This window comes from Panthera pardus, unplaced genomic scaffold (assembly GCF_024362965.1).
Source record: "Panthera pardus isolate Hobbes unplaced genomic scaffold, ASM2436296v1 HiC_scaffold_21, whole genome shotgun sequence".
In the NCBI taxonomy this organism is placed as follows: Eukaryota; Metazoa; Chordata; class Mammalia; order Carnivora; family Felidae; genus Panthera; species Panthera pardus.
Genome location: NW_026526777.1, coordinates 64,893,192 through 64,907,835, shown reverse-complemented (window position 1 = coordinate 64,907,835; position 14,644 = coordinate 64,893,192). Strand labels below are relative to the sequence as shown.

The window sequence follows — 14,644 nt, the reverse complement described above, 5'->3', positions numbered from 1 at the left end:
TAGCAGTATTATCAACAATAGCCAAACTATGGAGGGAGACCCAATGTCCATTAACTGATGAATGGATAAAGAAGATGTGGTGTATATGTACACAAAGGAATAATACTCAGCCATCAAAAAGAGTGAAATCTTGCCATTTGCCATGACATGGATGGAGATAGGGTATATTACGCTAAGCAAAATAAGCCAAAGACAAGCACCATATGATTTCACTCATACGTGGAAGCTAAGAAACAAAACATGGACATGTTGAAAGGGGTAAAAAGAGGTAAAAAGTGATTCTTAACGGTAGAGAACAAATAGGATTGATGGAGGGAGGTGGGTGGGGGATGGGCTAGATGGGGGATGGGCATTAAGGAGGGCACTTGTTATGATGAGCACTGGGTGTTGTATGTAGTGATGAATCACTGAATTCTATCCTGAAACCATTGTTGCACTGTATGTTAACCAATTAGAATTTCAAGAAAAAGTAAAAAATAAACTTCAAAAAGAAAAAGTATTTCAAGAATAAGGCCCTGCTAAGTGGTTTCCAATGCTGCTGCCAGGTCATGGAAGATGGCTGAAAATTGGCCACTGGGTTAGCACAGTGGAGGTCATCGAGAACCTTAACAAGAGCGGTTTCCATGGAATATTTGATTAGAGTGCCTTCAAGAGAAAGGGAGGAAAGAGGAAAAAGTGAAACTAGGCAATATTTTTTAGAGTTTTGTTGTAAAAGGGAACATAAAAATCAAAAGGTTGGAAGTTGAAGGGTGATAGAGGTCAAGAAAGACTGATTATGAATGACAGCGACATTTCCTTTAAATTCCATGTTTGGGGTTACCTCCTAACTAGGCTTTTTGAGGATTGCACTTCCTATTTCTCAGCATTGCCTATAATGTTTAGTATGCTACCTCAGGGATAACAAGATCAAGAATAACTACTATTAGCTGAAGGTTTACCATGCGCCCAGTTTTATTTTAAGCATTTTACATACAATCTCTTATCCAGTTGACACAGCCGCCCTACATTCTAGATTAGATTACCGAAGCTTGGAAAGGTTCAATGACTTGCTCATGGATGTGAATACAGGTCCACTTAACTCTACAAAATGTGCCATAGCTTGAATTGTGTCCCCTCAGAAAAGATATGTTGATGTTCTAATTCCCAGTACTCCTTCAGAATGTGACCTTATTTGGAAATAGGGTCATTACAGAGGCAATCAGTTAAGATGAGGTGCTCCTGGAGCAGGGTGGGCCCTGGTGTCCTTACAACAAGTTGGCGTGTGAGGACACAGGGAGAATGCGACATCGTGATGAAGGCAGAGGTTGGGATGATGCAGCTGCAAGCCAAGGGACGGCCAGGTTTACCAGAAAGCCACCAAAAGCTGGGAAGAAGCAATGAAAGATTCCCCTTTGGGTTTCAGAGGGATTCTGAATTCATGGCATTCAGAGGGAATTCATGGCTTTGCTGATACCCTGAATGTGGACTTCTAGCCTCCAAAATTGAGACAATAAATTCGTGTTGTTTGAAGCCACCCAGCTAGTGGTAGCCCTAAGGAGTCCTAGGAAATGAATACAACACCATATCACTTCCAACACTAAAATGCATATGTATGTGCTGATTGACCGAAATGAATCTAACGGGAAAAAAAAACCCCAGAACTGGAGTTGGCCATTTTGCTATGTGAGATCATAACTGACCTTAGTGGAGCTTAAAACATATCCGTTTTTAGGCAGTAAAAAGTACACCTTTCTCTACCCATATACCCATATATTAGTGCATTTATAATTGTTACATCTTCGGAAGGAAGGTATCTACTAGAAAATCTAGAATAAATTTTTGCAGACTGAGAATGGCTCACCGATGAAAATAACATGAATGGTGCTGTTCTGTGACAACCTTGATAAGTTTCCAAACTCTGTAGGTGTTTGGATGACTCCAGTCTCGGTGAAATTGTGATAGCAATAGTAGACCCTATGTTTGTCCCATAGTACTAATTCTGGAAGTGCTGAATATAGAAAATGTGCATTTACAAAAGTGTCACTAGGGACATCTAATGCAAAGTCTTGGTTCATCCACTGCTCTGTATCTTCATTATATATTACCACATAAATCTTTTTGTTGACTGTGCATGCAGAGCAGTAACTTAATAACAAGGCAATCTCCAAAGGGTGTCCTGGATACTCAACATTGTGTATAGTTAGTGTATCGGTTGGTGATATATTTAGAAGGCTTTTCAGTTTTTCAGTAGTCATTATTTTCATAAATTTAAGAAGAGGATATCCAAGATAAAGTTCACTTTTGGTCCAGACTGCGAAGATACTTCTTATTTTACTCTGTAACAAAATGGAAAATAACTTAAAGATCTTTTGTTTTAGGGATGGTCCTTACAATTCCTGTCTTCTAATTTGCTATATTTAAAAATAAAATGTAGTAACTATTAAGGTTGGACTCTTAGTGTATTTCTGAATAATACTCCAGGCATTGAAATACATTACATGGAAATATATCATATTATATATATTCATAAATATAAGTTATTTCAGTAATTTTATTCTTTATCTATAGACATAATTAATTTTAATTCCCTTTTAAATCCCCAGAGAATATCAGCCTTCTCTTTTCTTATGTATTTATCCACTCTGGCCAGGAGTGCCTTTTTGATGTTCACTACAGTCAAGATATAAAGACACTTCAAACATGAAGTTATTTTTGGAATGATAGCTTCCTTGGATATGAGATCAAGAGAAGAGAGAACTTAAAACTTTGGATCAATACTACCCTTTTATGAACACAGGCTGTTAGAGAGACTGCTGTGTCTGAAATTCAGTGGGCCTAATTTCATTTAGCAAGCCAAGATCCCTCTTCTCCCCTGTCTCTTCTTCCCAATTGTTTCTAATTCTTAGAGATTTTTACTTAATATGTAACTTCTATTTTCATGACTGTCAAAAGGAGTCTCTTGGGCACATAGTGATAAAATGTCGACACTACCCAAGCAATCTACACATTCAATGCAACCCCTATCAAAATAACACCAGCATTCTTCACAGAGCTAGAACAAACAATCCTAAGACTTGTATGGAACCAGAAAAAACTCTGAATAGCCAAGGCAATCTTGAAAAAGAAAAGCAAAGCTGGAGGCATCACAATTCAAGACTACAAACAGTGTTACAAAGCTGTCATCATCAAGACAGTATGGTACTGGCACAAGAACAGACACAATGGAACAGAATTAGAGAACCCAGAAATGGACCCACAAATGTATGGCCAACTAATCTTTGACAAAGCAGGAAAGAATATCCAATGGAAAAAAGACAGTCTCTTCAGCAAGTAGGCTGGGAAAACTGGACAGCGACATGCAGAAGAATGAACCTGGACCGCTTTCTTACACCATACACTCAAATCCATAAACTCAAAATGGATGAAAGATCTAAACATAAGACAGGAAGCTATCAAAAGCCTTGAGGAGAAAACAAGCAACAACCCCTTTGACCTCAGCTGCAGCAACTTCTTACTTGATATTTCTCCAGAGGTAAGGAAAACAAAAGCAAAAATGAACTATAGGGACCTCATCAAGATATAAAGTTTCTGCACAGCGAAGGAAACAATCAGCAAAACTAAAAGGCAACTGAAGGAATGGGAAAAGAAATTTGTAAATGACATATCAGATAAAGGGTTAGTATTCAAAATCTATAAAGAACTTATCAAACTCAACACCCAAAAAAGAACAATCCAGTGAAGAAATGGGCAAAAGACACGAATAGACGCTTCTCCAAAGAAGACATCCAGATGGCTGACAGACACATGAAAAAATCCTCAACATCATTCATCATTGGGGAAATACAAATCAAAACCACAATGAGATACCACCTCACACCTGCCAGAATGGCTAACATTAACAACACAGGCAACAACAGATGTTGGCGAGGATGCAGAGAAAGAGGACAACTTTTGCACTGCTGGTAGGAATGCAAACTGGTGCAGCCACTCTGGAAAACAGTATGGAGTTTCCTCAAAAACTTAAAAATAGAACTACCCTATGACCCAGCAATTGCACTACTAGGTATTTATCCAAAGGATACATGTATGCTGATTTGAAGGGACACATGCACCCTTCAATGTTTATAGCAGCACTATCAACAATAGCCAAAGTATGGAAAGAGCCCAAATGTCCATTGATGGATGAATGGATAAGGAAGACGTGGTATGTATATATATATATATATATATATATATATATATATATATATATATATATATATATAATGGAGTATTACTCGGCAATCAAAAAGAATGAAATCTTGCCATTTGCAACTACGTAGATGGAACTGGAGGGTATTGTGCTAAGTGAAATGAGTCAGTAAGAGAAAGACAAATCTATGATTTCACTCATATGTGGAATTTAAGATCCAAAACAGATGAACAGAAGGGAAGGGAAGCAAAATTAATATAAAAACAAAGAGGGAGACAAACCATAAGAGACTCTTAAATACAGAGAAAAAACTGAGGGTTGCTGACAGGGTTTGGGTGGGAGGAAGGGCTAAAGAGGTGAGGGGCATTAAGGAGGGCACTTGTTGGGATGAACACTGGGTTGTTATATGTAAGTGATGAATCACTAAATTTTATTCCTGAAATTATTATTACACTATATGTTAATTAATTTGTATTTAAACTTTAAAAAAATTTTTTTAAAAATAAGAAAAGAAATAAAAACTGAAAAAAAAAGTCTAGAGCTTGTGTTGCTTAAATGAGTGTGAGATGATCTTCCAAGAGTAAATATATTAGAAACAAAGTGATGAGCTTCTCATAGAGAAGACCCAAGGTTATGCTCATTCTTGGCAGAGGGATGGGAAGAGGAATCCATCATAAATATGACATATGGGAATTCCAAGGAGCCTCAGCCATGGAATGAGTTTTTACCCACCCACAAACTTTCCCATAGATCTTCACCTAGTGCATAGGTGTAGTAAGCCAAAGGTTTTGGGACAAGGCCAGGGAGCTGAGAGATCCCCTTGAGGCATTCAGGGACTCTCCCAAAAATAAAGCAGTAATCCTCTGAAGACAGGGAGGGGGCAGGCCGCAAGGCAGCAAAGTTGAGAGAAATCCATCTGTACTCTGGATTCTCAGCTACCATAGGCTGGGAGTGGGATACGGGGGTTGAGAGACTCTCCCTCTGAGACATGCTTGGCCTTTACAAAGTGTAAGGCAGCCTCCCTGCCACAACTGGGGACAGGGAAGCATGAGAGAGAGAGAGAGAGAGAGAGAGAGAGAGAGAGAAAGAGAAAGAGAGAGAGAGATCTCCCAATGCCTGAAAATCCCAGGGCAGATGAGGAAAGAGAATTCCTTAGCGATCAAAAGCTGGCAGCTAGACTATAAAGCAGAGACAGCTGTCCTCGAGTTTGGAAAGGTGGTGGGCCAGTTGTAAAGTATGAAGAGATCCCTGGAATCTTGTCAGTGCTAAGAGCCCAGGTATGGCTAAAGAAGTAATAACTGATAAAAATACTGAAGGACCTACTGGAAAAGATGGGCAACGCGAGTACAGAGATGGGGACTTTCAGCTGAGATATGTAAATGATAAAAAAGAACAAAGTGAAAATGTTATAAATAAAAAAAATATGACATCAGGAATAAAAAAATTATTAGACGCATTGAAGAGTAAAGTGGGAAAAGCTGAGGGGCTGTGAGCTTGAAGACAGGTTAATATACAAACTGAAATACAAAGAAAGAAGTAGAGTAAACACAAAATGAACAGACTGAGGTCTGTGGGACAATATTAAATGGTGTCATATATGCATTTTTAAACCCCTAGAAGGAGAGGAAAAACAGAATGGTGCAGAAGAAATATTTGAAGAGATAATGTCCAAGAACATCCCCAAATTAATGACTGACATAATCCCAGAAACCCAAGAGACTCAGTTGAACCACAAACAGGATACACACAAAGGAAATCACACCTAACTACCAATGAATAATACATAATAAAAATGCTGAAGACCAAAGATAACGTGCAAATTCTAAAAGCAGCGACAGATAAAAAGACACATTGTATATATGAGAACAATGGCATGAATGATGGCTGACTTCTTCCCCAAAATGATAGAGGCCATAAGATAATGGAACGATGTCATCATAAATTGCTTTAAAAACAACAAAACCCAGCTGTCATCCTATAATTCTGTATTCAGTGAAAAATGCCCTTCAAAAATGAAGGCCAAAAAATAAAGACACCTTTATACAGACAAATGCTGAGAGAACTTGTTGTATAGGAAAATTCAAAGATATTCCTCAGGCAAAAGGGAAATGGATTCAGGAGGAACTCTGGATATGCAAACAGAAATGAAGCATGCCTGGGAGAATATATCTATAAAGACTTATTTTGCCATCAGTTTATATCTATATATCTATATATCTTTATCACAATTGACTATTAATTCATTTATTTACTTACTTTTTTTTTTGAGAGAGAGAGAGAGAGAGAATGAGAGAGAGCACACAAAGTAGGGTAGGGGCAGAGAGAGAGGGAGAGAGAGAATCCCTGTGCTGTCAGCACAGAGCCCAAGGTGGGGCTCGAACTCACAAACCATGAGATCATGACCTGAGCCGAAATCAGTCAGCCGCTTAACTGACTGAGCCACCCAGGCCCCCTGACAATTGACCTTTTTAAAGGAAAAATAGTAACAATGTATTTTGAAATTTATAGCATATTTAGAAGTAAAATATGAGATAAGAATATAAAGGGTGGGAGGGATATAAATGGAACCATACAGTCATAAGTTTCTTACACTGTTGTTAAGTATATACTACTTGAAATTAGACTCTGATAAATTAAAGATGATTATTATGGGGCACCTGGGTGGCTCAGTCTGTTGTGCATCAGATTCTTGGTTTTGGCTCAGGTCATAATCCCACAGTTCATGACACTGAGCACTGCATTGGGCTCTGCACTGACAGCAGGAAGCCTGCTTGGGATTCTCTCTCTTTCCCTCTCTCTCTGCCCCTTCCCCACTCATGCATGTGCACGTGCATACACTCTCTCTTAAAATAAATAAATAGCCTTAACAAAAAGATTGCTGTACAGCCAAGTGCAATCACTACAAAGAAGATCTTGAACAAAAAAAAAAAAAAAATGAACACAGTTGAAAACAGAGATACTGAAAAAAACATGATTCCTTCAGAGGAAGGAAGAGAGAAACAAAGGAACAAAGAACATGTGGGGTTACTGGAAAACAAATACCAAGATGGTAGACTTAACTCCAACCATAGCAGTAGTTATGTTAAATCTAGGTGGACTGAATACTATAATTTTTAAAATATTTTTTTAATGTTTATTTTTGAGAGAGAGAGACAGAGACAGAGACAGAGACAAGAGAGAGAGAGTGAGTGCAAACAGGGGAGGGGCAGAGAGAAAGGGAGATACAGAATCTGAAGCAGGCTCCAGGCTTTGAGTGGTCAGAATAGAGCCTTACATGGAGCTCGAACTCGTGAACTCGTGAACTCACGAGATCATGACCTGAGCCGAAGTCAGATGCTTAACCAACTGAGCCACCCAGGTGCCCCTGAATACTATAATTTTAAAGCATATATTGTCACACTGGAGAAGAAGCAAGACTGCAGTGTATAAGAATCACAGACAGATTGATCGTAAAAGGATAAAAATAATGCACCATATAAGCATGAAACATAAGAAAGCTAGTGCATACCCTCTAGAAGAGTTTAGATAATAAAAGATTGGACACACCCAATGTTGGTGAGATGTGGAACGAAATGAAAAAAAAAACTGCCATAAATATTTTATGTTTTAATTACTATAGCCTTATAATAAATTTTGATGTATGATAGAAGAAATACTTTGCTACCCAACCATTCCAACTCTCAGCTCTTTACTCTTTGATATGTATTTTAGAATCAGTGTACTGAGCTCCACAAAGTAACATTGGGAGTTTGATTGGAACAGCATCAAATCTATAGATAAATCTGGGAAGAATTGAAAAGCTTAAAATATTCTATATTCTAATCCATGAACATGATATAGCTATGTATTCGGATCTTTATTAATATTTTTGATAATATTTTATTTTCGTCTCAACCAAGATCTTGTACATTTTTAATGGCATTTGTTCTTGGAAATCTGGAAATTTTTTTTGTTCTCTCTTGAATTTCCGTATGACTTTTAGAATCAGCTTCTCAATTTCTATTAGAAGCCTACTGGGATTTTAACTGATGTGTGCTGAATTTCTCAAGCATTGACACCTTAACAGAGTCTTCTCACCCATGAACAGATCTCTCCACTTAAGTCTTTTATTTCACCAGTAATATTTTGTAATGTGTGTGTGTGTGTGTGTGTGTGTGTGTGTGTGTGTGTTATATGTGTAGTGTGTGTGGTGGTATGTGTGCGTGGTATCATTTTTTTAAGCTTTTAAATTCCAGTGAGTTAACACACAGTGTAATATTAGTTTCAGGTGTACAATATAGTGATTCAACACTTCCGTATATCACCCAGCGCTCATCACTCCTTAATCCCCATCACCTATTTCCATCACCCCTCCACCCACCTCTCTTCTGGTGACCATAAGTTTGTTCTCTATAGTTAAGGGTCTGTTTCTTGGTCTGCCTCTCCTTCTCTTCCCTTGGCTTGTTCGTTTTGTTTCTTAAATTCCACATGAGTGAAATCATACGGTTATTTGTGTTTTGTAGTCTTTAAGTGTGTATACACTTGCACATCTTTTGTCAGAATCATCCCTAAGCACTTAATATTTTATAGTGTACTATGAATAGTATTTCTTAAAGTTTCAATTTATTATTGTTCATTTTTATGCTTGTATATTTCCTATGCAAAATTAAATTGTATATTTCATATGGAAATAAAATTGAGTTTTTATATTGATATTGTAAACTGCAATCTTAGTAAACATATTTATTAGCCCTGATGGGTTTCTTGTATATTCTGTAACCTTTTCAGCATCTAATGATGCTGTTTGGTAATAAAGACAGTTTCACTCTTCCTTTCCAATGTACATGCCTTTGTTTCTTGACTCATTGCACCTACTAGAATGGCCAGCACAATGTTGAATAGAAGTAATAGGAGCACACATTCTTGCCTTGTTCCTTATTTTAAGCAAGGAAGGCAAGAAAAAAAAAGAAATAAAGAATATATAGTGTTAATAGAAAATAGATACCAAAATGGTAGACTTAAACCCAACCATAGCAATAACTGCATTAAATCTAAGTGGGCTAGTCTTTTACCATCATGTGCAATGTTAGCCATTCATTTTATATGAGTGTCCTGTGTTAAGTTGAAGAAATTCCTTCTTATTCTTATTTGGCTGATTGTTAAAATCAATTGTGTATATTGGATGTTGCCAAGTGCTTTTCTGTGTCTATTGAAATGATCATATGGTTTTTCTTTTGTTGTTTTCTAATATGGTAAATCGTGTTGATTGATTTTCTAATGTAAACCACTCTTTCATTCCTGAACTAAAACCCTACCTGTGCATGATATATTTTCCTTTCTATATATTGTTGGATCTAGTTTGCTAAAATTTTGCCTAGAAGTTTAAAATTTTGTTTATGAGAGATATTGCTATGTAGTTTTATATTTTTCTAATATGTTATTCTTGGTTGTAGTATCAGACAAGCTGCTCCATGGAATCAATTGAAAAGTATTACTCCCTCTTCAATTTTCTGAAGTTTAGAACTGGCATCATTTATTTTTAAAATATATAGCAGGACACTGATGAAATCCTCCTGGCCTGGAGCTTTCTTTGTGGGAAGGTTTTTAAATAACAAATTCAATTTCTTTGATTGATGTAAGAGTATTCATGTCATCTGTTTCTTCTTTAGTTTTTTTTTTTTAATGTTTATTCTTTTCTTTTATTTTTTTTAATTTTTTTTTAACATTTATTCATTTTTGAGAGACAGAGAGAGACAGAGCATGAGTGGGGAAGGGGCAGAGAGAGGGAGACACAGAATCAGAAGCAGGCTCCAGGCTCTGAGCCATCAGCCTAGAGCCTGACGCGGGGCTCACTCACGGACTGTGAGATCATGACCCAAGCTGAAGTCAGCTGGGTGAGATCATGACCCAAGCTGAAGTCAGCTGCTTAACCGACTGAGCCACCGAGGCGCCCCTAATGTTTATTCTTAAGAGAGAGAGAAACAGAGCATGAATGGGGGAGGGGCAGAGATAGAGAGGGAGACACAGAACCTGAAGCTGGTTCCAGGCTCTGAGCTGACAGCACAGAGCCCAATGTGGGGCTCAAACTCACGAACTGCGAGATCATGACCTGAGCCAAAGTTGGACGCTTACCCAACTGAGCCACCCAGGCACCCCTGTCATCTGTTTCTTCTTAAGGAGGCTTTGGTAGTTTGTGTCTTTCAAGTAACTTATCCATTTTATGGTTTTGAATGTGTTTTAGATTCTTTTTAACTTTGTATTTACAGTTGTTTGTAACATTGTTTTACTGTCTTTTTGGCGGCAGCAGACTTTGCACCGATTCTAAATATTGGCAATTTGTGTCTTCTCTTTTTTGTTTTATCCTCAGTCAGTCTGGCTAAAGAGTTGCCAATTTTATGGATCTTCTCAATGAATCAGCTTTTTGGTTTTGTTGATTTTCTCTGTAGGTTTTCTGTTTTTATTTTGTTTTGTTTTTCTTAATGTCATTAATTTACCCAATGATTTTTTTTTTATTTCCTTTCTTCTGTTTACTTTTGGTTGAAATCATTTCTGGTTTCTTAAAGTGGAAGCAGAGATCATGGATTTGAGATATTTCTTCTTTTGTAATATAGAGGATTAATATTATAAATTTCCCTCTAAGTATCTCTTCAGTAGCATCCCACCAATTTTGACATATTCTGTTTCTATTTTCTTTCAGTTCAAAACAGTTTCTTTCTTTCAGTTTAAAAAGTGTTTATTTATTTTGAGAGAAAGAAAGCGTGAGCGGTGGAGGGGCATAGAGAGAGAGAGAGGGAGAGAGAGAATCCCAAGCAGGCTCCACACTGTCAGTGCAGAGCCCAACACAGGGCCCTAACTCATGAACCCTGAGATCATGACCTGTGCTGAAATCAAGAGTCTGATGCTTAGCCAACTGAGTCACCCGGGTGCCCATAGTTCAAAACACTTTCTAATTAGTTTTTAAAATTTGTTCTTTCTTTAAAATATATTACAAAGCTGTAGTAATCAAGACAGTATGGTATAAGCCCCAAAATAGACATAGATCAATGGAACAGAATAGAAAACCCAGAAATGAATCCACAGCTATATGGACTATTAATCTTTGACAAAGCAGGAAAGAATATCCAATGCAAAAAAAAACCCAGTCTCTTCATCAAATGGTGTTGAGAAAACTGGACAGTGACATGCAGAAGAATGAACCTGGACCACTTTCTTATACCACACACAAAAATAAATTTAAAATGAGGACCTAAATGTGAAACAGGAAACCATTAGAATCCTAGAGGAGAACACGGGCAGTAACCTCTTTTACATTGGCATAGCAACTTCTTACTAGATAGGTCTCTTAAGGCAAGAGAAACAAAAGCAAAAATAAACTATTGGGACTTTGTCAAAATAAAAACCTCTGCAGAGCCAAGGAAACAATAAGTAAAACTAAAAGACAACCTATGGAATGGGAGAGGATATTTGCAAATGACATATCTGATAAAGTGTTAGTATCCAAAATATCTAAAGAACTTGTCAAACTCAACATCCAAAAAACAAATAATCCAGTGAAGAAATGGGCAAAAGACATGAATAGAAACTTCTCCAAAGAAGACATCCAGATGGCCAACCTCCACATGAAAAAATGCTCAACATCAGTTATTATCAGGGAAATACAAATCAAAACCACAATGAGATACCACCTCATGAACCTGTCAGAATGGCTAACATTAACAACTCAGGCAACAACAGATGTTGGCGAGGCTGCAGAGAAAGAGGCTTTCTTTTGCATTGTTGGTGGGAATGCAAGCTGGTGCAGCCACTGTGGAAAACAGTATGGAGGTTCCTCAAAAAATTAAAAATAGAACTACTGTATGCCCCAGCAATTGCACTACTAGGTATCTATCCAAGGGATACAGGTGTGCTGTTTTGAAGGGGCATACGCACCCCAATGTTTATAGCAGTGCTACCAACAGTAGCCAAAGTATGGGAAGAGCCCAAATGTCCATCGATGGATGAATGGATAAAGAAGACGTGGTGTATATATACAATGGAGTATTACTTGGCAATCAAAAAGAATGAAATCTTGCCATTTGCAACTACGTGGATAGAACTAGAGGGTATTATGCTAAATGAATTAGTCAGAGAAAGACAAATATCATGTGACTTCACTCACGTTAAGACTTTAAGATCCAAAACACATGAACAGAAGGGAAGGGAAGCAAAAGTAATATAAAAACAGGGAGGGGGACAAAACAGACTCTTAAATATGGAGAACAAACAGAGGGTTGCTGGAGAGGCTGTGGGAGGGGGGATGGGCTAAATGGGTAAGGGGCATTAAGGAGTCTACTTCTGAAATCATGGTTGCACTATATGCTAACTAACTTGGGTGTAAATTAAAAAATAAAAATTTTAAAAACTTAAAAAAATGGGCAGAAGACATGAATAGACATTTTTTCAAAGAAAACACTCCAATGGCCAACAGACACATGAAAAGATGCTCAACATCACTCATCATCAGGGAAATGCAAATCAAAACTACAAGGAGATATCACCTCACACCTGTCAGAATGTCTAAAATATTTTATTCACTATATTGTCAAAAAGGAAAGTTAATCCAATTTTGAGAGCACATGATATCTTTGGGTAAAATAGTTTTTTGGGCCTTTTGCCCACATCGAGGTAAAACAAAACTCTCATAATATAATTAAATGACTCTGCATAATAACAACCAAGATTTATTTCATTCTTTGTTGTTGGAAATGAATCTCTAAACAGAGGCTTCTGAAAATTTAGGTTAGGAAGATGGTTTTACTTACCACCAAAAATAAAATAGCGCTGCAAAATCTGCATAGTATAGTCTCTTTTATATCATGGAATTAAGTGATATGGTGAATTTGTCTAAATGTGTAAGTCTAATATACATATATATATAATCTTTTACTAACCTTTAATAAATGTCTGGCCCAACACCATTTTCTTGAGGTAATGCCAATAATTCCACCATCAGGAAGATTTTCATTTCTTCCCAGTCTTTTGAACGCAGTAAAAGTTTTGATGTAAAGAATACCATTTATTAGAAAAAATATTCCATCCCATGATATGTTCACATCAGACACGTTGTGTCTCTCATCGTCAGTCAAAATGTTTGGAGGCACTCTGATTCTGGTCCAAGTACGGAATGAATCATTTGTTTGAAAGGTCTCCATATCAGCTACCACCACAACCGATGAAAGAACACAAGTAGCCCAGGCTAATATTAACTGACTACCTTGCGGTGAAGTGATTGGTAAAGAGTCAGGAATCTCGGGCATTGTCAACAAAGGGAAGGTCAGCAGGAAAAGAACATCTGCAATAAAGCAGTCTTGAAAAGCCACTTGATTTCCTTTAATTTCCTTTAGCACATCATCTGTTGTCATTGGCACTGAAATATGCCAGGTCCTAAGAAGAAGAAGAATATGAAAATTAAAAATATAAAAATTAAATATAAAAATTATGTATATAAAATATTAGAATTAAGTGTAGAAATTATAAACATAGAATGTATAAAAATGTAACGGCCTCTCTTGTCATCCATTTTGTACACTACTGACATTTATCATCTTTAAAAAAATTTTATTTTTATCAACATAAATCTGGGTGAAACAAATTAAGTAGCACTAAAAGGCTACCCCTGCCCCATTTCTCCACATTCTTCACTCTTGTTCCCAAAGGAAAACAATCTGGACTCTTACAGCTCTCTCATTTGCAGTGTGTCTCCAAATTCTCAAATATTCTTATGCTTCTCTCTTAATATATAATTTTTACACATTATCTATTGGCTTCTTATATGACAGATGAAGATGTATTGCTCATAAAGTTTAACTACCCATACGTCTCTTCTCCAACATCACAGTGTTTAGCTAAACCTATAGGGTTTACATTGTTTTACTATGTAAATATTGTTTACTACTGAGCCAGTTATTGTACTATAATTACATCTTCACATATACACATATATATTCATAATCCTTCTCTTAGAGTTAATAATTATTTGATTTTGAAAATCTGTTGTTTCCTAAGTGTGCCAGGAGGTGAAATGGTGCTCCCTAATATTTTCCATGTGGTAAAGACAGGTCATCTAGTACTTGTTCACTTCATAACTCTCTGGGCTGAAGGCACCATGTTCTCAGTCCAGAGCTTTGATCTTTCTGGTTTGGCTAAAGAACATCCTTCAGTACCTCTCTGTGAAAGTATAAAATTGAACATAAAAAATATATATGAATGTGAAATATGAACGTACATTCATGTATATGTGAATAGAAAATATATGAACATAAAATTTTAAGACCCCCGAATATCTGAAAATATTTTACACACCTACTGGATAAATTAGGCAGAGACTTCAGAGCTCTGAGGGCATCTTCTCCCTTCTTTTTGTATTAAAGTTTACTAATGAAAAGCCAGATGATACACTGATTCTTGCTATTATTTAAATGGGTTGCCTTTCTTTAAGATTTTAGGATCTCCCCC

General features: G+C 36.9%; 1 protein-coding gene across 4 annotated transcripts in view; it reads right to left on the bottom strand.

Annotated features, from left to right (window-relative positions):
* Positions 1-14,644, bottom strand: part of CATSPERE (catsper channel auxiliary subunit epsilon) — a 196,099-nt gene that overhangs the window by 61,531 nt on the left and 119,924 nt on the right. For all 4 annotated transcript variants that reach the window (XR_008424703.1, XM_053909407.1, XM_053909406.1 and 1 more), the window contains 2 exons: positions 13,081-13,573; positions 1,841-2,315 (listed from right to left, as the gene is read on the bottom strand). Coding sequence is in view for 3 of the 4 variants with exons in the window: in XM_053909407.1 (XP_053765382.1) it covers positions 1,841-2,315; positions 13,081-13,573 (968 nt within the window). In the remaining variant the exon portion in view is untranslated. The remainder of the gene's footprint in view (positions 1-1,840; positions 2,316-13,080; positions 13,574-14,644) is intronic.